The 22,465-nt window shown below is 41.7% G+C and overlaps 1 protein-coding gene across 2 annotated transcripts; it reads right to left on the reverse strand.

Moving 5' to 3' along the window:
* Window positions 1-6,474: 6,474 nt before the first annotated feature.
* Window positions 6,475-10,940, reverse strand: LOC106588245 (chromosomal protein D1). Of its 2 annotated transcripts, none has more exons than XM_014177064.2 (2): window positions 10,732-10,940; window positions 6,475-9,312 (listed from the first exon to the last, which is right to left on the reverse strand). In XM_014177064.2, the coding sequence occupies exon 2, from the start codon at window positions 9,229-9,231 to the stop codon at window positions 8,032-8,034; it is 1,200 nt and encodes a 399-aa protein (XP_014032539.1). In that variant the 5' UTR covers window positions 9,232-9,312; window positions 10,732-10,940; the 3' UTR covers window positions 6,475-8,031. The 2 variants fall into 2 exon arrangements, with proteins under 2 accessions (XP_014032539.1, XP_045565750.1); XM_045709794.1 differs by lacking the exon at window positions 10,732-10,940 and adding an exon at window positions 9,899-10,663.
* Window positions 10,941-22,465: the final 11,525 nt, after the last annotated feature.

Below are 22,465 nucleotides of genomic sequence, written 5' to 3' on the forward strand. Positions count from 1 at the left end.
ATCTGGTGACATTTGAATATATTTAGTGTAGTTTTATCTAAAAAGGTTAACTTTTTTAATGTTTCGCAATTTTTATTTTTATGAAATTCACTGAGGATGGTCCTCCCCTTCCTCCTCCTCGGAGCCTCCAGTGAGCTATACGTGAATCATAATAATGTAGCTAACCAGATAGTTTAACAGGCAAAAATGACCAAAAAATAATGTTATGCAAGGTAGATGTCAATCATTCGTGGTTGTCTGGCTTGTTAAAAGTAGTAGCTAGCCAACAGTAGTCGCTAGCCAGTTATCCCTATTGACTTATTATGGGCTTGAGATCTACGCACACTACAGTGGGTATTGTAAGCAGGTAAACATGCCAACATTATTATCTTGCTATACAAGACCTTCCCTTATGAAGGTAGCACAACCATCACTCTGTCCAGTTGATCTATCAGATCAGATTGAACAATAACCAGGAATAATACAATCAAGATGTGGTCTAAGCCATGTTTCTTGTACACATATCACATCAGGTTTGATCTCTAAATCAATGACATGTTTCTTAAACTCCTGACCGTTAGCAATAAGGCTTTTTATTTTTTATTTCACCTTTATTTAACCAGGTAGGCCAGTTGAGAACAAGTTCTCATTTACAACTGCGACCTGGCCAAGATAAAGCAAAGCAGTGCGACAAAAACAACAACACAGAGTTACACATAAACAAACGTACAGTCAGTAACACAAAAGAAAATTTAAATAGAAAAATCTACATACACATTAATGTGCAAATGTAGAATAGTAAGGAGGTAGGCAATAAATAGGCCATAGAGGCTAAAATAATTTCAATTTAGCATTAATACTGGAGTAATAGATGTGCAGATGATGATGTGCAAGTAGAGATACTGGGATGCAAAAGAGCAAGAGGCTAAGTAATAATATGGGGATGAGGTAGTCGGGTGTGCAATTTACAGATTGGCTGTTTACAGGTTCAGTGATCGGTAAGCTGCTCTGACAGCTGATGCTTAAAGTTAGAGAGGGAGATATTTATTTTACCTTTATTTAACTAGGCAAGTTAGTTAGCAATAAGGCTTCTAGCATTCCACTGAAGGATGACAAAAACCTTAACTCTAATTGTCATCATACTAAGACATTCCATCATTAGTATTATTAGGAGTCAACATATCAACAATCATGACGACAGTAACATCTGTTACTCCTAAAAACTCTGCTGCTGCTTCCACAATGATCTTCAATTTAGCAGTTCTGCTTTCCACAAACTCAATCAGGTTGTTAACCTTTCCAATGAAAGCTATGAAGTCAATCTGATGAACTATCAAGGTGTCCTTTGACACAACACATTTGTGAGAGCAAGATTTCTCATAACCACTGTGCTCCCTCCAGAATTATAATAGTTAACATTGACATTTTTCCCACATTCACCATAATCATGTTCCCCTCCACACTTGGCACATCTTTTCTTTCCTTTGCACAGAACCACTACATGTCCCATTCTTTGGCATTTAAAACACCTTAATGGAGGTGGGCCAAACTCTAAGAGTGAAAGCCAGGAAGCACTTCTATTTGAGAAGGAGTCTCAGGCAGAACCTTCTCAAACATTAAGAGTACTGACTTTCACTTCTTTGCCGCTCTTTCTTACTGAAAACACTTTAGTGGCTTTAACCACTATGCCCCCCTCTACATTTTCTTTTAAATAATTGATGGACATAGAAAGTGGAACCCTAGAAATGATCCCCCTCAGTTTAAGCTCCAGGGACATGACGTGATTTTCTTCCCATTGAGAGTTTTCATTTTGAGAATCTTCCCTTGCTGAACATGGTCAGCACAGAATATTAACAAGTGTGCCATTACCAATGGACCAGGCTAATGTGACTTCACCTACCTCTTTCTTAATGGCATTGGTTAATCCAGTGGTTCCCAAACTTTTTATAGTCCCGTATCCCCTTCAAACATTCAACCTCCAGCTGCGTACCCCTTCTAGCACCAGGGTCAGCGCACTCAATAACCAGGTCACAAATAATAATATTATTATAATCAATAACTTTGCTCTTTATTTAACCATCTTATATATAAAACCTTATTTGTTCATCAAAATTGTGAATAACTCACCACAGGTTAATGAGAAGGGTGTGCTTGAAAGGATGCACATAACTCTGCAATGTCAGTGTCTTAACAGCGCAATTTGCCAAGGCAGGATACTCTGAGTGCAGCCCAATCCAGAAATCTGGCCACGGCTTCTGATTAAATTCAATTTTCACAGAACCGTTGCAATTTCGATGAGGCTCTCTTGTTCAGATATCGGTAAGTGGACTGGAAGGCAGGGCATGAAAAAGGGATGACAAATCCAGTTGTTTGTGTCGTCTGTTTCTGGAAAGTACCTGCGTAATTGTGCACCCAGCTCACTCAGGTGCTTCGCTATATCACATTTGACATTGTCCGTAAGCTTGAGTTCATTTGCACACAAAAAAATCATACAATGATGGAAAGACCTGTGTGTTGTCCTTGTTAATGCAGATAGAGAAGAGCTCTAACTTCTTAATCATAGCCTCAATTTTGTCCTGCACATTAAATATAGTTGCGAAGAGTCACTGTAATCCTAGATTCAGATCATTCAGGTGAGAAAAAACATGACCCAGATTGGCCAGTCGTGTGAGAAACTCATCATCATGGAAGTGGTCAGACAAGTGAAAATTATGGTCAGTAAAGAAAACTTTAAGCTCATCTCTCAATTAAAAAAAACGTGTCAATACTTTTCTCCTTGATAACCAGCGCACTTCTGTATGTTGTAAAAGCGTTACAGGTTGCTGCCCATATCACTGCATAGTGCAGAAAATACACAAGAGTTAAGGGGCCTTCCTTTTACAAAGTTAACCATTTTCACTGTAGTGTCCAAATGTCTTTCAAGCTGTCAGGCGTTCCCTTGGCAGCAAGAGCCTCTCAGTGGATGCTGCAGTGTACCCAAGTGGCGTCGGGAGCAACTGCTTGCATGCGTGTTACCACTCCACTATGTCTCCCTGTCATGGCTTTTGCGCCATCAGTACAAATACCAACATGAGCAGCAGCTACGTTTCGCTACATATGGACCGTTAGTGGAATTCTCACGAGAGAGTAACGGTCAATGTGATTGGATGTTAATTATTTGACCAGGTTACCTGTATTTCACATTGTGTTGTTATTTCGCTGAACACTAGATGGTTTGATTTTATTTTTGGCAGTGAAATGAGGCTACTCAGGTGAGAGAAAAAAACTCACCCAAATGTATAGCCCCGTTGGAAAATATAAACGGACTGTTTGAAAATCAGAAGAATTGTTATTTTATTTGGCGTACCCTCGACGTTATTGCGCGTACCCCCAGTTTGGGAATAGCTGGGTTAATCGAATAGGGTATCAAACACCATTACAACTTTCCACTCTGACACATCCTTACTTTTGTTATTCACTACTGTACCTTCGCCCTCCTCGCTCTCTCAACACTGGATGATAGTTCTGATGGTATGGGTGGGGATGACAAAAGTCAAGGACCTGGATGCAATGTCCCCTCTAATTTTTTGGGGCACCGAGCAAATTTTAGGTCTTGTGAGAGAAAACTTGAACCTTGTGAGAATTTTGTGCAACTTCACAGTGAACACTAAGGCTGTACTCTTACAGTTTTAGAAAGTAGCCAATAGTCTATTGTGGTATAACGTAAGCCACCAACAAAACCAATGGAGAAAATCCCATAACATTTTCACATGGAAATAGCTTTTGATGTCTATGATATAACCTACAGTAGCCTATACGTGGTAGTCATTGCATGCAACTTTTAATAACATTTTTACATTATGAAGGGCTTGACTTTAATTCATGATTTTTTACTTGGTCTGTAACACCATGGGCCAAATAGGTGATTGCATTGTGTTGTATTTCTGTAAAGTAATAATAATAACTTTTATTTTGTAAAGTGGTTTCTTGCATCATAAGACAATACAATTTAGTCACCTATTCGGCCCATGGTGTTACAGACCAAGTAAAAAAAAAGATTAATTAAAGTCCTTCACAATGTAAAAACATTATTAAAAGTCGCATGCAATGTAGGCCTGCATTGAACACCACATATAGGCTATATCATAGAAAGCTATATAATCAAAAACTATTTCCATGTGAGAATGTTATAGGATTTGCTCCATTGGTTTTGTTGGTAGGCGTACATTATGCTCAAATAGCCACAATAGCCTATTGGTTACTGTCCAAAACTGTAAGTGTACAGCCTCAGTGTCCACTGTAAACGTGCACAGGAAGTTGCAGAAAAATACAAGGTTCAAGTTTCCACTCATAAGACCTAAAATGTGCTCAGTGTCCCAAAACATTTGAGGGAACATTGCCAGCAACACTCCGTATTATTCAGAGCCCCATGAAATGACACCACAAATAGATTCTACAGACCCTACTGAGTATGCCCAATGCCACATAAAATATTTTTTTCTCTCTAAGCCAATTTATAGGCCTACAGTGTTTTGTATTGGGACCAATGGAATGGGCGGAGTAAAAAGGGCTGCTGGGTATTTAGACCACAGTCATTCAAGAAATAACACCATATAAAGCATTCAGACCCGTTGACTTTTTCCACATTTTGTTACGTTACAGCCTTATTCTAAAATGTATTAATATATATATCTTTAATCAACACATAATAACCTATAATGACAAAACAAAAATACGTTTTTAGAAATGTTTTTTTTTTTTAAGTAACTGAAACTTCAAATTTACATAAATAGTCAGACCCTTTGGCAGCAAACACAGCCTGGAGTCTTCTTGGGTATGACACTACAAGCTTGGCACACCTGTATTTGGAGAGTTTCTCCCATTCTTCTCTGCAGATCCTCTCAAGCTCTTTCACGTTGGATGTGGAGCGTTGCTGCACAGCCATTTTCAGGTCTCTCCAGAGATGTTCAATCAGGTTCTGGCTGGGCCACTCAAGGACATTCAGAGACTTGTCCCGAAGCCACTCCTGCGTTGTCTTGGCTCTGCTTAGGGTCGTTGTCCTGTTGGAAGGTGAACCTTCTCCCCAGTCTGAGGTCGTGAGCGCTCTGAATCATGTTTTCATCAAGGATTTCTCTGTACTTTGCTCTGTTCATCTTTCCTTCGATCCTGACAAGTCTCCCAGTCCCTGCCGCTGAAAAACATCCCCACAGCATGATGCTGCCACCACCATGCTTCACAGTAGGGATTGTGCCAGGTTTCCTCCAGATGTGATACTTGGCATTCAGTCCAATGAGACCAATCTTGTTTTCATCAGACCAGAGAATCTTGTTTCTCATGGTCTGAAAGTCCTTTAGGTGCCTTTTGGCAAACTCCAAGCAGACTGTCATGTGTATTTTACTGAGGAATGGCTTCCATCTGGCCACTCTACCATAAAGGCCTGATTGGTGGAGTGCTGCAGAGATGTTTGTCCTTCTGGAAGGTTCTCCCATCCCCACAGAGGAACTCTGTCAGAGTGATCATCGGGTTCTTGGTCACCTCCCTGACCAAGTCCCTTCTCCCCTGATTGCTCAGTTTGGCCAGGCAGCCAGCTCTAGGAAGAGTCTTGGTGGTTCCAAACTTCTTCCATTTAAGAATGATTTGAGGCCACTGTGTTCTTGGGGACCTTCAATGCTGCAGAAATATTTTGGTACCCTTCCTCAGATCTGTGCCTCGACACAATCCTGTCACGGAGCTCTATGGACAATTCCTTCGAACTCATGGCTTGGTTTTTGCTCTGACATGCATTGTCAACTGTGGGACCTTATATAGACAGGTGTGTGCCTTTCCGAATCATGTCCAATCAATAGAATTTACAACAGGTGTACTCCAATCAAGCTGTAGAAACATCTCAAGGATGATCAATGTAAACAGGATACACCTGAACCTTCATTTCTAGTCTCATAGCAAAGGGTCTGAATACTTATCCAAGGTAAGTAAGGTATTTCTGTTTTTAATTTTTAACACATTTGCAAAAAAATCTAAAAACCTGTTTCACTCTGTCAGTATGGGGTATTGTGTGTAGATTGATGAGGAAAAAAATGTTTTTAATCTATTTTAGAATAAGTATGTAATGTAACAAAATGTGTATAAAGTGAAAGGGTCTGAATACTTTCTGATTGCACTGTATAGACTCTAGCACTAAATCATTCTACAGTCTTTAGAATGTTATGTTCTTGACATTAAGTTACTTAAACTCCAACCATTTATCAATGTTCTCCACCTTATATTAATTATATAAAGTAGTAATTATCTTTGGTTGAGATTTTTTTGTAACATTTTAAGAAGTCTTAATGTTGCTGCCATGATGCTAATGAGATAAGCACCGAGTGGGTCCAATAAATGGTGTGAACATTCCACCACCGACTTTTTGATCCTGACCAGCCAGGAAGAAATGTTTCTATCAAATCTTCCATTTATTCACCACATTCTGCTTTTCAAACAATTAAGCTTTACAATAATACAAAATAAAAGACAAAATAAGTCATATTTTTGTTTTTATTGAGATTAAAAAACATCAACAAAAAACAAAGTTTGACATTTCACTTTATTACAGCAAACGTTCTAAATATTTGCTCTCTCTAACAAAACTGAAATTCACATTACCCTCAAATGAATATTGGGGAGGTTTCACAGACCTGTTTCTGATCACAGAGATAAATACATAGGTAAAACGTACCATATGTATCTCTATAGTTCTAACTGCATCTTCAAAAACATTGTTACAAGCCAAGAACATTGTATTAATCCAAGCAACATAGAATAAGAACAGACCAAGTTGAAAACATGAAACTAACAAGCTTTGGTCACAGGAACATGAATTCATACAAATTATAGATTCTGTTGTGTACCTCAATTACTATTTTTATATTACATCATTTACGAAATTGTAATGCAGTATGTACTGTTGATATCATGGTCCAGCACATAATTCATTAAATAAACAAATACCAGACTAGATGAAGACATGTTTAACATACAATCTTAAACAACATTTACCCACAACATCACCCAGAGTCTGTGAAACCAAACCATCCACTTCAGATGAAAGCCAAGTGATAAAAAAAGAAGTAAAAAGAGCTGACAGATAAAAAGTAAGTCTTAAAAAGAACTGTGAGGAGTGATGTTGAGTGAATTACAAGGATGATACTGGCAAACAAAACCATCACAATAGTCAATAACCATACATCTTCTGAGAGAAATCTTAAGGATGATGGATTGGAAGTTTACAGTTACGGTCCTGACTCCACAAGGTGAAGTATGCAATGAACCAAGTGAAAGAAAACACAACTATGATTATGGTACCGTCCCCAATGGCACCATATTCCCTTTATAGTGCACTACTTTTGACCAGGGTCCATAGGGCTTTGGTCAAAAGTAGTGCACTTTATAAGTAAACGGGTGCCATGATAGTGATACTAACAACATCTGTCTCAAAACAAAGATAGCTGGGAAGGGGAAGTTGTTACATTCAAAGCTTTGGCAATTAAGGCGAATAAAATTACAAGACATTAGCAATTCGAAAACTACAGAGCTTAAGGAGAGATAAGACAAAAAACAAAATACTTAACTGATTCAATTGATTTAAACCATTTTATCTTATTTGGATAAATCTGCACAGACCAATACAAGATTAACAAACCTCAATGAGAATATCATCAACTATAGGATGTGCATGGAATTAGAAACTGTATCAATGACAGTACCGGTGAAAAAATCTAAATGGGATAAGTCTGAACAGACAAATACAAGATTAACAACTGTCAATGAAATTGTCTTCACATCATTCAAGCTATGGATGACCAAGGAAGTACAAAAAGTACTTGTTTTTTCACATGGTTTCCACAAAGGCATCAAACCATAAAAAATAATAGCAAGAGCAAACAGACACATAGGTTAGTTGAGAAAACAAGAAAGAGTTGGTTAAGAGATAATAAAATGTTAAAAACATGTCCGTTCATCTTGCAAGATGCTACTGATATTTTGTGTTTCCCGGCAACAAGTTGTCTCGTTCAGTCTGCTCCACCTAGGTTCCTTTTACTTTACAACCTTTTTGATTGAGCCAGGCTTTCTACCCCGCCTCTTAGGAACAACCACTACTTTTTTCTTAATGGCTGCCGCTACCTTACCGGGTTTACTAGCCTTGCCACGACCATCGCGTAGTTTTATTTCCTCTTCCTCGTCATCTTCTACTGGAGAAAAGACTTCGTCCTCATTTCTCTCTGCATCTTCATTTTCCTCCTCTGAATCATAAGTTGTATAATCAACTTCCATAGTCTTTCTCCTGCCTCTTTGCCTCTGGGCTTGGAAGGCAGCTTCATCTAACACATTTGCTTTACCGTTGGAGCAGCGGTAAAGCCTTACTATTGGAGAAACAGTACACCCCTGTTTGGCTGAGGGTGGACTGCTGGACCTATCCTTCTCTGCTGCTCTCTTGGCTTTGAAGGAGCCTAAGGGGCGGCCCCTCTTTCGCGGGGAATCATCTTTAGCGGGGGGCTTTGAAACTTTAGAAGTTGGAGGTGGGTTTTTCCGTAAGTGGGCACCTTTACCTGTTATTGCCTTGCGTGGACGGCCTCTTCCCCGTGGCTCGGCAGAGGTGGGTGAGGCGGGGGGATCCACGCGGGGATGGATGCGCGGCCTTCCGAGCGGCTTCCACACTCTAGGTCCCTTAGGTTGGCTTTTCGGTATCTTTCTCTCCTCTTCCTCCTCGGTTGACAGCAGGTTCTTCCTCGGTCTACCCCTTTTTTTTTGTTGTTGAACTTTTTTGGGCCGGCCACGCTTCAAAGGTGCAGTTGTCTCTGCTGAAACAGCATTAGGGTCAACCACTTTACGTGGCCTTCCCCGTGGCCGCTTGTCTAGTACCCTCAGTATCTTGGGTTTCTTGGAGCCTGATCCTTTGGGCCTACCCCTTCCCCTCTTAGGTGGTATGGGGCTGCCATTAGACAAGGCTTCACCTGACTCCTCTTCACTACCAGTACCAGTGGCATCCATCACCCCTTCTTCCGACACCGTTGCCCCTTCTTCCGACACCGTTGCCCCTTCTTCCGACACCGTTGCCCCTTCTTCCGACACCGTTGCCCCTTTTTCCGACACCGTTGCCCCTTTTTCCGAAACCGTTGCCCCTTCTTCCAACACCGTTGCCCCTTCTTCCAACACCGTTGCCCCTTCTTCCAACACCGTTGCCCCTTCTTCCAACACCGTTGCCCCTTCTTCCGACATCGTTGCTTCTTCTTTCATCTGTTTTCGCAACCTGGCTCCTTCCTTCTTTCCTTCCAGCTCACTTCCTAGGAGGTCTTGTGAACTACTTAGGGCTTCCCACTGTAAAGGTCATATCGAGAAGGTTACAAGACAAACAAAATGTTCTTTGTGCACCCCTTCATAAAACTGGCCTACGTGGGCACGAGAAAGTGTAGCTAGCATGTCTAGGCTGGACAATAGAATGAGTCAAAATTCCCCCAAGGCTGTACATGGCAAAAGAACGTTAGCTAAGCTGGAACACTAGCGCGACCCATAGCATATGAATGGAATTGAACGTTCGCAGAGCCTCTTCTGACTGGAGTGACGCTTATAATTCCATTTTACCTAAATGGCACCAAGAATTGTATCCCTTTCCATTTTACCACTACAATCTGTTCTTAGGACGAAACTGAAAAATAACTTGTGTAGAAAGTAAACATCCGCACCTCGATGGTGCCAAGTGTGAGTATGTCTGCATAACAAGAAAGTAGGGGAAAAAATTGCAACTTTTGACAATTTCTGGTCTAGTGATCGATGACAGCAGAGTACGCTGCCCAGCCTTACATAATTAGAAAGAAGAGATTCTCATGATTAAAATTGTGTCACATTAAAAAAAAAAATCTAAATAGGTACATTGCGAGATATTTGGCGAAATAGACAGACATACCTATGTTTCCCTAAAGTAAACAATGGGACGACCTCAGAGTTTCATGAGTAATGTTTTGTTGTTTACATTTTAACTACAAACAACGTGGACAGGTCTCATTGTCAACAATAGCGAAGCAGGCCTTGTGACGTAGAACAGTAAACTGGGAATAGAACGTTCGGATGGTGAGTTGGTGCCACTGTGCTCAATAGAACTAATAAGAGCTGGCAGGGTGAAAAATGCCCTAAAATAAAGGCCAGTTTTTTCACGGCTACTTGCAGTTGGAACAGATGGTAATATTATGAAACTGGGCTCCACGGCGGATGCAATGAACTCGTTTTTATCAGAAAAAGTATTGTTAAAAATGTAATGTGTCCAGCCTAACATGTCTTATAATATGCACAGCATAAACACAGATTGTGTTTACTAATTGCAGTTTCTTCATTTTGTGATAGGTCACGTTGCAATTATGTATATGGAAAGGTGCACAATAAACAACATCTGATATGACAGTCTTCTCCTCCATAAGTAAACTAAAGTTGATGCATTGAAGCGACACTGAAATCTAACTAACTAGTATCCTGATTCAGTGACTGTTTTGGTTACTAGTAGCTAGTTAGCTAACTTTACCAGATGTTAGAAGCAATATCACATTCATCTTCTACGACCGGGGTGAACTAACTACCTAACTAAATTGACTTTAAAATAAGCTAGCAAACTACGTAGCATAGCCAACTATTTCGCTAGGTAGCTAGCTAATTATCTTTACAAAGCTAGCATTAGCTCGAGCGCTTGCGACAGCCCTGGATCTCAAGCTAGCTAAACTAGTTTCATGAAAATAGCACACGCCTCACCTTGGTATAATCCTTGCTTAGCTGGTGCTGTCTACACTTTTATCAGATATCGTTTGTCATGAAAGTCGACAGATGTTTAATCGGTCTTTGTTGTATTTTTTATTTTTTTAAGCTAGCTAGCGATTTGAATTTCAACCGGACGTTGTGGCGGGTGAGGGCTGATTTGGAAGTCCCTACTTCTAAAGGCAAGTGAAACAACGTTTTTCAGTTCCGTTCTCTGAAATAAATAATATGTTGTCTATGACCCCTGTTCTTTCACAGGACACTGATGACACTTGTGGAGAGTTCTTTCCTTGAGCTATATATATATATATATATATATATATAGCATAATAGCATCATATCTCAGATTGATTTCCGTTGAAAGCCTGGGGAAACGCGTGGGCTTCTTCTGGATACTCTGGAGAAGAGATGTTCTGAACATTCTACAACCCCAAAAGATGTAATACCGCCACCAACTGGACGACGTTGAAAAAAACAAGGTAAAAATAAAACCCATACATGATAGGGTAAACGAACTTAATCCACCCAAAATAAAACAATAAAAAACACATTGACAAAACCAAAACCCCCAAACCCCCACTTCTTCCATCCTTCAAATCCCCATATCGCCCATGTTCTGACTAGCCTAGTTAAATAAAGGTAAAATAATGTATTCATTTTTAATTCTCAGGCTCTATGACCTGAGAGGCTTGTGACAATACTCCATGCAACTCCTCCATCAAGAAGTCTTTCAGTCCCAGGAAACATTCCACCGCATCCACAATGATGTCTATTTTCCTGGACTTCCTCTCCACCTTAGCAGTGCCATTAATCACCATAGCTATAAAGGCCACAAAGTCCACCTTCTTAACCTTTAACATATCTTGGTTCTGCTGTTGAACGGCAACCCCTTACAGCCTTCAGTGAAGACCTATCCACCACCATGGACTATTCAGGAGCAGCATTTGAACTCTCAACCCTTTTAACAGCCGCTGCATATGAAATGCCCTGACTTTGGTCACCTCATTCTCTTTCACACTTGTTGGGCATTCCAAATAGGTGGCTTATTGGTTACCACCACAATTACAACATGTCATATTTTCAGCACTTTTAAAACACATGATATGATCTTTTCCACAACTTGGACATATCGGCTTCTCCCTTCTGCAAACACTTGAAATATGTCCAAAAGCTTTACAGTGATCACACTGCATTGGTCTTGGAACAAATGCACTTGAGTAGGGAGAGATTCCAAAAATAACACTTTCTTCATACACCCCACAATTTATCCGACGAATATCAATCACTCCAGGAATATTATTAATCTCTGCAACATCGACTTCCAACGAAACGCCAGATATTACCCCTGTGAGGGGTGCCCTGTTCCGAAGAGACACACAGGACACATCAAACTCGGGTGAGACGCAACACACTTTCCTTCTAAAACTCAGAAGAACAAAAAATCTAAACAAGCTTGCCTCTAGTGATCCTCACAGCCTTCACATTTACCCAGCACTTTCTCCACCAGTTTCGATATCTCAAATGTATTCTTCAAAATTGGCGATCCAACAAGCTGCTCCTAATTAACAAAACGTACTCCTACAAGATAAGAAGGGACATTCTCATCACTGTCTGCTTCTTTGCTCCGTTTTATATTCTTTTGGACAACATTCCAATTCTCCTTGATTCCCCCACCATTATATTCACGCTCCACATCAGCATCCACTTCCGCCATCTTTTCTCCTCTCTTACCGATGATCTGTCCATGATGGAGAGTGAATGTTTTGTACAGTGCCAACAGCAGCCAACCCTGCTAGATCTACTGGTCTTTGGATCATGAAAATGTATATCTCATCAATTAATTAGTTATTAATTGCTAGATGTACCTGTGTTCTTGAGACTGTTAGTTTGAAACTGCAAACTTTTAGATAATAACATTAATTTAAAAAAGATCAGTGAGAGTAGCAAACGGAGACATAAACATGTGGCACTGGCGTGAAACAAAAAAAACCTATATGCATTGCGCCAATAGGGTTAACCCACTTAGGAATTGTAATGTGGCTCATTAGCGAGGATCGCTACACTGCCCCCTCGGAATGGGAAGGCTTGTCCCGTGCTTTGACCACCTCAGTCCCCTCACACGTCCGGCCGTGCGTTCCGATGGCCTCATGTCCACCATCCCACTTCTGACACCAATGTAGCGAATGGAGGGAGTGGGCCGCGAACGGGTGACACTGGCGTGAAAAGTAAGCCCCCTACGCAACACGCCAATAGGGTTAACCCACTTGGTGGGAATTGCAAGGTGGCTCATTAGGGAGGATCACTACAGTATAGCTGAGAACTTTTACAGCTTCTGTATAAAATAATATGGCATAGGTCTATAACTGTAGAAATAATGAAAATATACTGTATATCAGGCACTACTTTTGTTATTTTCGCACCACTTGATTTGCTACCCCTTTCTTTTCCCTACCTCTATATTTTGTTCTCATGTCTCCATAGACAGTAAAAAGATTGATGTATGGAGATTAAGGGAGATAAGAGGTATGAGGTAACGTATGTGTGATGGAAGCAGCCTGAATAAGAAAAATATATACAAAGTGTATGTGTGTGTGTGCGCGTGACCCTGTACGTGCCTGTGTGTGGGATTTGGAGAGAAATAGGGAGAGAGCTTGAGAGACAATCCCAGAGAGACTGTGTGTTGAACCCGCTGCCCCCTAATACCCCTACCTACTCCCTGCATACTTTGCCATGGTTACGAGACAGGGCTCCCAATGCAGGCAGTTAATGTGTTTTTCAGCAGGGGTGAGCTGGGTACTAATGTGTCTCGGTCTGTCTTCTCAGCAAATGGCACAATCAATATCAACTGTCCCAGGATGCACCACCACTAGCAGAGGGCCAGGGAAACCACCAAGCTGCCTGCAAGGCTGAATAATGTAAGGTGACTGAAATATTCTGCTTTTATAAAATGTTGTGCTTTTTTGAAATGAAACAAAATACCTTGCTCTTCTTAAAGATTTTAGAATTAGTTTGTGAGTTAGAGAAAATAAGAGTAATATGAGACTAATTTTAATTTATTAAATTCATTTTTGTACAATATATTAGCACAATTTATTGCACAAGAGCTTCCTTTTTATGTCAGTTATTTTTGTTTTCAGTATTTTGATACGTACCGTCAGGTCCAAAATTATTGGCACACTTGATAAAGATGAGCAAAAAAAAACTATAAAATAAATAATACAAATACTGAGCTATTGTATGATTTTGTTTTATTGTTCAGAGAAATACATTTTGTTTAACAAGTAATATATACTGCTCAAAAAAATAAAGGGAACACTTAAACAACACAATGTAACTTCAAGTCAATCACACTTCTGTGAAATCAAACTGTCCACTTAGGAAGCAACACTGATTGACAATAAATTTCACATGCTGTTGTGCAAATGGAATAGACAACAGGTGGAAATTATAGGCAATTAGCAAGACACCCCCAATAAAGGAGTGGTTCTGCAGGTGGTGCCCACAGACCACTTCTCAGTTCCTATGCTTTCTGGCTGATGTTTTGGTCACTTTTGAATGCTGGCGGTGCTTTCACTCTAGTGGTAGCATGAGACGTAGTCTACAACCCACACAAGTGGCTCAGGTAGTGCAGCTCATCCAGGATGGCACATCAATGCGAGCTGTGGCAAGAAGGTTTGCTGTGTCTGTCAGCGTAGTGTCCAGAGCATGGAGGCGCTACCAGGAGACAGGCCAGTACATCAGGAGACGTGGAGGAGGCCGTAGGAGGGCAACAACCCAGCAGCAGGACCGCTACCTCCACCTTTGTGCAAGGAGGAGCACTGCCAGAGCCCTGCAAAATGACCTCCAGCAGGCCACAAATGTGCATGTGTCTGCTCAAACGGTCAGAAACAGACTCCATGAGGGTGGTATATGAGGGCCCGACGTCCACAGGTGGGGGTTGTGCTTACAGCCCAACACCGTGCAGGACGTTTGGCATTTGCCAGAGAACACCAAGATTGGCAAATTCGCCACTGACGCCCTGTGCTCTTCACAGATGAAAGCAGGTTCACACTGAGCACGTGACAGACGTGACAGAGTCTGGAGACGCCGTGGAGAACGTTCTGCTGCCTGCAACATCCTCCAGCATGACCGGTTTGGCGGTGGGTCAGTCATGGTGTGGGGTGGCATTTCTTTGGGGGGCCGCACAGCCCTCCATGTGCTCGCCAGAGGTAGCCTGACTGCCATTAGGTACCGAGATGAGATCCTCAGACCCCTTGTGAGACCATATGCTGGTGCGGTTGGCCCTGGGTTCCTCCTAATGCAAGACAATGCTAGACCTTATGTGGCTGGAGTGTGTCAGCAGTTCCTGCAAGAGGAAGGCATTGATGCTATGGACTGGCCCGCCCGTTCCCCAGACCTGAATCCAATTGAGCACATCTGGGACATCATGTCTCGCTCCATCCACCTACGCCACGTTGCACCACAGACTGTCCAGGAGTTGGCGGATGCTTTAGTCCAGGTCTGGGAGGAGATCCCTCAGGAGACTATCCGCCACCTCATCAGGAGCATGCCCAGGCATTGTAGGGAGGTCATACAGGCACGTGGAGGCCACACATACTACTGAGCCTCATTTTGACTTGTTTTAAAGACATTACATCAAAGTTGGATCAGCCTGTAGTGTGGTTTTCCACTTGAATTTTGAGTGTGACTCCAAATCCAGACCTCCATGGGTTGATAAATTGGATTTCCATTGATTATTTTTGTGTGATTTTGTTGTCAGCACATTCAACTATGTAAAGAAAAAAGTATTTAATAAGATTATTTCATTCATTCAGATCTAGGATGTGTTATTTTAGTGTTCCCTTTATTTTTTTGAGCAGTGTATATTTATTTTAAAGATAGGGGTCAAAATTATTGTCATCCCTGTTTTCAATACCTCACCTTGGGAGGATAACGACACTGAGCCTTTTTCTAAAATGTGGTATGAGTTGGAGAACACATCGGGAGGAATCTTAGATCATTCCTCCATTCAGAATCTTTCCAGATCATTGATATCCTCTGTCTGCTCTTATGGACTGCCCTCTTCAATTCAAACCAGAGGTTTTCAATGGGGTTCAACTCCGGAGACTGAGATGGCCAATGCAAAATATTGGTTTTGTGGTCAATTAACCATTTATTTGTAGATTATGATGAGTTCTTGGGGTTAGTGTCTTGCTGGAAGAGCCACTTGCAGCAAAGTTTCAGCCTCCTGGCAGAGGCAACCAGAGCTGGTTCGAATACCCATACTAACAAACGTATACTGTACACTTAATGAGTATATACTACATAGTTCATTTTAGTATACTGTAAACGAACTGTATGCTTTCAGTTGAGCGTACTAGCTCTTCGCTTGTCTACCGTAAGTTGATGCTGTTGCTATGCAACCTCTTGCGAGCTAGTTAGCATAACAAATTACTAGTTAGACATTTTACAACTTCGGGTGTGTTCTTAAATTCAATGTGGAGTGCCAGAGTGCGCTTGTAAATTCAGAACGTAGTCAGATTGTCTGCTTGTAAATTCAGAGCTTTCTGGACACTCCAGCCGAGGCACACTGGACACTCCAGTCGAGGAGTAGGGTTGATTTGAGCTTTCTGACCTTACGGCAGTCTAGCACCCAAGCTAACGTTGGCTAGCTTGCTAGCTACTTCCAGACACAAATGAGACCACTCTGACCATTTTACTCGCCCTAACAGAGCTGGTTAGGCAGTTTTCCAGAGCGCTGGTGACTGTAACTGTGCTGCTGGCAACAATTTAATGATGCTTTTTTGCCGAAGTTTACTGACACCGGCCATATTCAATGGGTGTTGAGCGCTCATAAATTCATTACTCTCAGAGGAGAGTGCTCTGAAATCAGAGTACTGTAGATAGCCAGAGAGAAATTACGAAAGGACCCGAATGTCCATTGAGAATGCACAACGACTATACCATTTAGCTAAGCTAAAAATGACGAGAATAATCAAGTCAATAAACGTTGGGTAGAGTCGGGGAACTCGGCCGACGTCAGTATTACTTATGGCTAGGATGCGGGGCTCGGGCCGATTCCGGTGTGAGTTATCTGGCCCAAATGTATTACTTTGGGCTCGGCAGATTGGGGCTACTCTCTGGCAGATGATTACAAGGGCTGCTTTAAATAATTAACATTTCATTATTTATTTTTCCATATTTTGTAATTGTGTCTGTGATCAAAAAATACAATTAACATTTAAATGAAATTCTTTAAGACTCCTGTGTAGTATTTTAGAATTTTGATACTTTGTGCAAGGCAATTGATAAGCATTAAAAACTTAGTGGATGGAGCCTCCCTGTAACGTCTGCTTCCAACTCACTCTCAAACACATAGATCCCCTGAACGCAGCCCACTTTCCAGATCCCAATCACCTGAATTCTGATCACCTGTTCACACACCTGTATGTCATTATCACACATTATTTAGTTCAGTTCTTTGCATCCCCGTCATTGTGAGGTATTGTTTGTTTTGTGACACACTTCTATTTGGAGCTCTTTTTTCCCCGTAATTTAATCCTCGCGTGTATGATAGTTTCTGCCTGCCTCACTAACGATGCCTATTCCCTGCCTGTACTGTTGCCTTTTTGGACCCCCTGTGTATGACCTTCTGCCTGCCCCTGGAACCAGTTACCTGCCTCCTCCTGTGGTCCTTTACCAATAAACACCTGCTGCGCCCTGCGCTTGAAACCAGCTCTCTGTCTCCCTTTGTGTTCATTACACTCCCGAGTGGCGCAGCAGTCTAAGACACTCCATTGCAGTACAAACTGCGTTGCTACAGATGCTGTCTTGAGTCCCGTGCTTGCCGCGACCTGGAGACCCATGAGGCGATGCACAATTGACCCAGCATTGTCCAAGTTAGTGGAGGTCCTTGTCCCATCGCTCTGTAGCGTCTCCTGTGGCGGGCCAGGTGCATGCACGCTGACACAGTCACCAAATGTATGGTGTTTCCTCAGTTTTTTTGTGGATGGGAATACTTTGTATGTATAATAGTAATATTTAAAATGACTAAATTGGGTAATTTTGTATACATTTATTTAAATTTGCATTTGGCCGCTTCTAGGGAGATTCTGGTAAGATGTCGGCTGAATTCTGGTAGACGGAAACGGCCCGATGTACTTGGGCTGATTCTGGGCAGTCATTCATTTTGATTCCGGACCGAGTACGACACCCGATTCTGGCCCAATTCAATCAGTTCCGGCCCCCCAGAAGAGGGACGCTTCTGGGCCGATTCCTCATTGCTAGCTGGGATTCTGCTGTAACGATATGCTATGTGGTTCGTAATGACAGCGTAGCTAACAAATTGTCAGCCAACATAACGTGTAAGGTAACTTATTTGAAAAGTCATTTTGATTTCATTGTTCAATTTTCTTAACATTTGTCATAATTAGTTAAAACAATGAATTTGTATCCACTCTCGTTGTGCTTCGGCTGCATATTTTCCGCCAATTTCTTCAAATTTGAAAACGATGTGAAGCCACGCCCATTTCTTGAAGAATTGCATTATGGGTCCTAAAGTACAGAAATAGTGTCCTCTGCGTGTGTACTTCATAATTTGGCGAATTTAGTACGACATCCGGAAACTTTTGGCATACCAACTATATGCATACTATGACTAATAAGCGTACTAAATACTCAATTCATGTCACAAATAGTACGGTTAGTGCGGTTAGTATGAGTATTCGAACACAGTTCAGGTTTTCTGCTAAAATGCCCTGGTACTGGGTAAAGTTCGTGATGCCATTGACCTTAACAATGGCCCCAGGACCAGTGGAAACAAAATAACCCCAAAACATCAAAGAGCCTCAACATACAGTGCATTCTGAAAGGTTTCAGACCCCTTCCCTTTATCCACATTTTCTTATGTTACAGCCTTATTCTAAATTGTATTAAATACGTTTTTTCCTCAATCTACACACAACAACCCATAATATCAAAGCGAAAATAGATTTTTGTTCTCCATTTATTAAAAATAAAAACCAGAAATGAAATACCTTATTTACATAACTATTCAAACCCTTTGCTATGAGACTCGAAATTGAGCCCAGGTGCATCCTGTTTCCATTGATCATCCTTGAGATGTTTCTACAGGGTGACACGCTCATGGGGATGGGCGATCGTGCACCTTCCACCTCCGTGTAGAAAAGACAGAGAGGCTGTCTCGCTTCTAGTCCTTAGGAAACTTTGCAGTATTTAGTTTTTTTTTCTTTTTTTTTTCTTACATTGTTAGCCCAGAAAATCTTAAGTGTTATTACATACAGCTGGGAAGAACTATTGGATATCAGAGTAATGTCAACTTACCAGCACAACAACCAGGAATACGACTTCCCGAAGCGGATCCTTTGTCCGCACCACCCAGGGCATTTGAACAAATTCCAGAGGCCAACCCAAAGCAATGCCGCCGGAGAACAGAAAGACGGAGCGGTCTTCTGGTCAGACTTCAGAGGCGCACACACCACCCACTGCTCCCGGATATATTACTCGCTAATGTCCAGTCCCTAGATAACAAGGTCGACAAAATCAGGGCAAGGGTTGCTTTCCAGAGAGACATCAGGGATTGTAACATACTCCGTATCACGGAAACATCATGGACACCAACGTCTTGTTACCAGACAAACTAAACACCTTCTTTGCCCTCTTTGAGGATAATACAGTGCCACCGACGCAGCCCACTGCCAAGGCCTGTGGGCTCTCATTCTCCGTGGTCGACGTGAGTAAGACATTTAAACGTGTTAACCCTGGCAGGCTGCCGGCCCAGACGGCATCCCTAGACGCTTCCTCAGAGCATGGACAGACCAGCTGGCTGGTGTGGTTACGGACATATTCAATCTCTCCCTATCCCAGTCTGCTGTCCCCACATGCTTCAAGATGGCCACCATTGTTGCTGTACCCAAGAATGCAAAGGTAACGGAACTAAATGACTATTGCCCCGTAGCACTCACTTCTGTCATCATGAAGTGCTTTGAAAGACTAGTCAAGGATCATATCACCTCCACCTTACCTGTCACCCTAGACCCACTTCAATTTGCTTACTGCCCCAATAGGTCCACAGACGATGCAATCGCCATCACACTGCACACTGCCCTGTCCCATCTGGACAAAAGGAACACCTATGTAAGAATGCTGTTCATTGACTATAGCTCAGCATTCAACACCATAGTACCCTCAAAGCTCATCATTAAGTTTGAGGCCCTGGGTCTCAACCCCGCCCTGTGCAATTGGATCCTGGACTTTCTGACAGGCCGCCCCCAGGTGGTGAAGGTAGGAAAAAACATCTCCACTTTGCTGATGCTCAACACTGGGGTCCCACAAGGGTGCGTGCTCAGCCCCCTCCTGTACTCCCTGTTCAACCATGACTGCGTGGCCATACACGCCTCCAACTCAATCATCAAGTTTGCAGGCGACACAACAGTAGTAGGCTTGATTACCAAGAACGACGAGACAGCCTACAGGGAGGAGGTGAAGGCTCTCGGAATGTGGTGTCAGGAAAATAACATCTCACACAACGTCAACAACACAAAGGAGAAGATCGTGGACTTCTGGAAACAGCAGAGGGAGCACCCTCTATCCACATCCATGGGACAGTAGTGAAGAAGGTGGAAAGTTAAGTTCCTCGGCGTACACATTACTGACAAACTGAAATTGTCTACCCACACAGACAGTGTGGTGAAGAAGTCGCAACAGTGCCTCTTCAACCTCAGGAGGCTGAAGAAATTTGTCTTGTCACCTAAAAACCTAATCTTTTACAGATGCACAATTGAGAGCATCTTGTTGGGCTGTATCACTCCTTGGTACTGCAACTGCACCGGCCACAACCGCTGGGCTCTCCAGAAGTCTCTGAATGTCCTTGAGTGGCCCAGCCAGAGCCCGGACTTGCACCCCATCGAACATCTCTGGAGAGACCTGAATATAGCTGTGCAGCGACGCTCCCCATCGAACCTGACAGAGCTTGACAGGATCTGCAGAGAAGAATGGGAGAAACTCCCCAAATACAGATGTGCCAAGCTTGTAGCATCCTACCTAGGAAGACTCAAAGCTGTAATCGCTGCTAAAGGTGCTTCAACAAAGTACTGAATAAAGGGTCTGAATACTTATGTGAATGTGATATTTCAGTTTTGTATTTTTTAAATATTTTTTTAGCAAAAAATCAAAAAACATGTTTTTGCTTTGTCATTATGGGGTATTGTGTGTAGATTGATGAGGTAAAAAAACAATTAAATATAGAAAAAGGCTGTGACGTAACAAAATGTGGAAAAAGTAAAGGGGTCTGAGTACTTTCCGAATGCACTGTATGTCACCATATAGCTCAGCATTTGTATTATTTATTTTATAGTATTTTTTCCTTATCTTTATCAAGAGTTCCAATCATTTTGGACCTGACTGTATATCTTTTCAGTTATTGCAGTTATTGTAAAATATATGCATAATGTACATTGATGATTTACATAATTAAGTGACACTGAATATTACAGTTTCCTTTACCAGTAAAATAATTGGAACAACCAAATGAACAGCATTTTATAGATGTTACTTTATTGAAATGAAACATGTTTATAACAACCCATCCCACTGTTTTGTTTTTATTGATTTGCAACACACAATGAACACTAACACAAAATGACTATCAAAGCTCTCTCTGTCTCTAAAATGACTTTTATTATCATGTAAGTCTTCAGCAGCTGGGCGGTTATCTTGAACGTCCCAGGTGAAACATATACGGGGGTCATGACCCTTTACCTTCTTCTCATTGGACCATATTAGTGGTCCGGGCACAAAGCCGGCCAATAGGAAATGTCCCTCCTGTGGTCTCAATGGTAATTGGTTGCTCATGGCATCTAGAAGATGCGAAGATACAAGTCTGACACTGAGATTATGGTTCATGTATAATTTATCCAAGACAATTATTTTTTTAAATCTTTTTTTAAGGAGGTAGATCAGCTTTGAAATTAGCAGATAGAATCAATGTCTATCAAATAACATTACTTACATCATTTCTAATCTCCCTTTATATATATATATATATATATATACACATATATACAGTGCATTCAGAAAGTATTCAGACCCCTTTACTTTTTCCACATTTTGTTACGTTACGGCCTTATTCTAACATTTCCCCCCATAAATCTACACACAATACCCCATAATGACAAGGCATTAACAGGTTTTTGCAATTTCTTAAAATAATTTATATAAAAAAATGTAAAATGTATGTAAGTATTCAGACCCTTTACTAAGTACCTTCTGGAAGCACATTTGGCAGTGATTAAAGCATTGAGTCTTGGGTATGACGCTACAAGCTTGGCACACCTGTATTTGGGGAGTTTCTCCCATTCTTCTCTGCAGATCCTCTCAAGCTCTGTCAGGATGGATGGGGAGCTTTGCTACACAGCTATTTTCAGGTCTCTCCAGAGATGTTCGATCGGGTTCAAGTCTGGGCTCTGGCTGGGCCACTCAAGGACATTCAGAAACTTGTCCCAAAGCCACTCCTGAGTTGTCTTGGCTCTGTGCTTAGGGTCATTGTCCTGTTAGAAGGTGAACCTTCGCCTCAGTATGTGGTCCAGAGCGCTCTGGAGCAGGTTTTCATCAAGAATCTCTCTGTACTTTGCTCCGTTCATCTTTTCCTCAATCCTGATTGGTCTTCCAGTCTCTGCCGCTGAAAAACATCCCCAAAGCATGATGCTGCCACCACCATGCTTCACCGTAGGGA

Source organism: Salmo salar, chromosome ssa27 (assembly GCF_905237065.1).
Source record: "Salmo salar chromosome ssa27, Ssal_v3.1, whole genome shotgun sequence".
Classification (NCBI taxonomy): Eukaryota; Metazoa; Chordata; class Actinopteri; order Salmoniformes; family Salmonidae; genus Salmo; species Salmo salar.

Excerpts from the sequence above, each read along its gene's own strand:
- LOC106588245 (XM_014177064.2), bottom strand. The coding sequence starts at position 9,231 with ATGAAAGAAGAAGCAACGATGTCGGAAGAAGGGGCAACGGTGTTGGAA.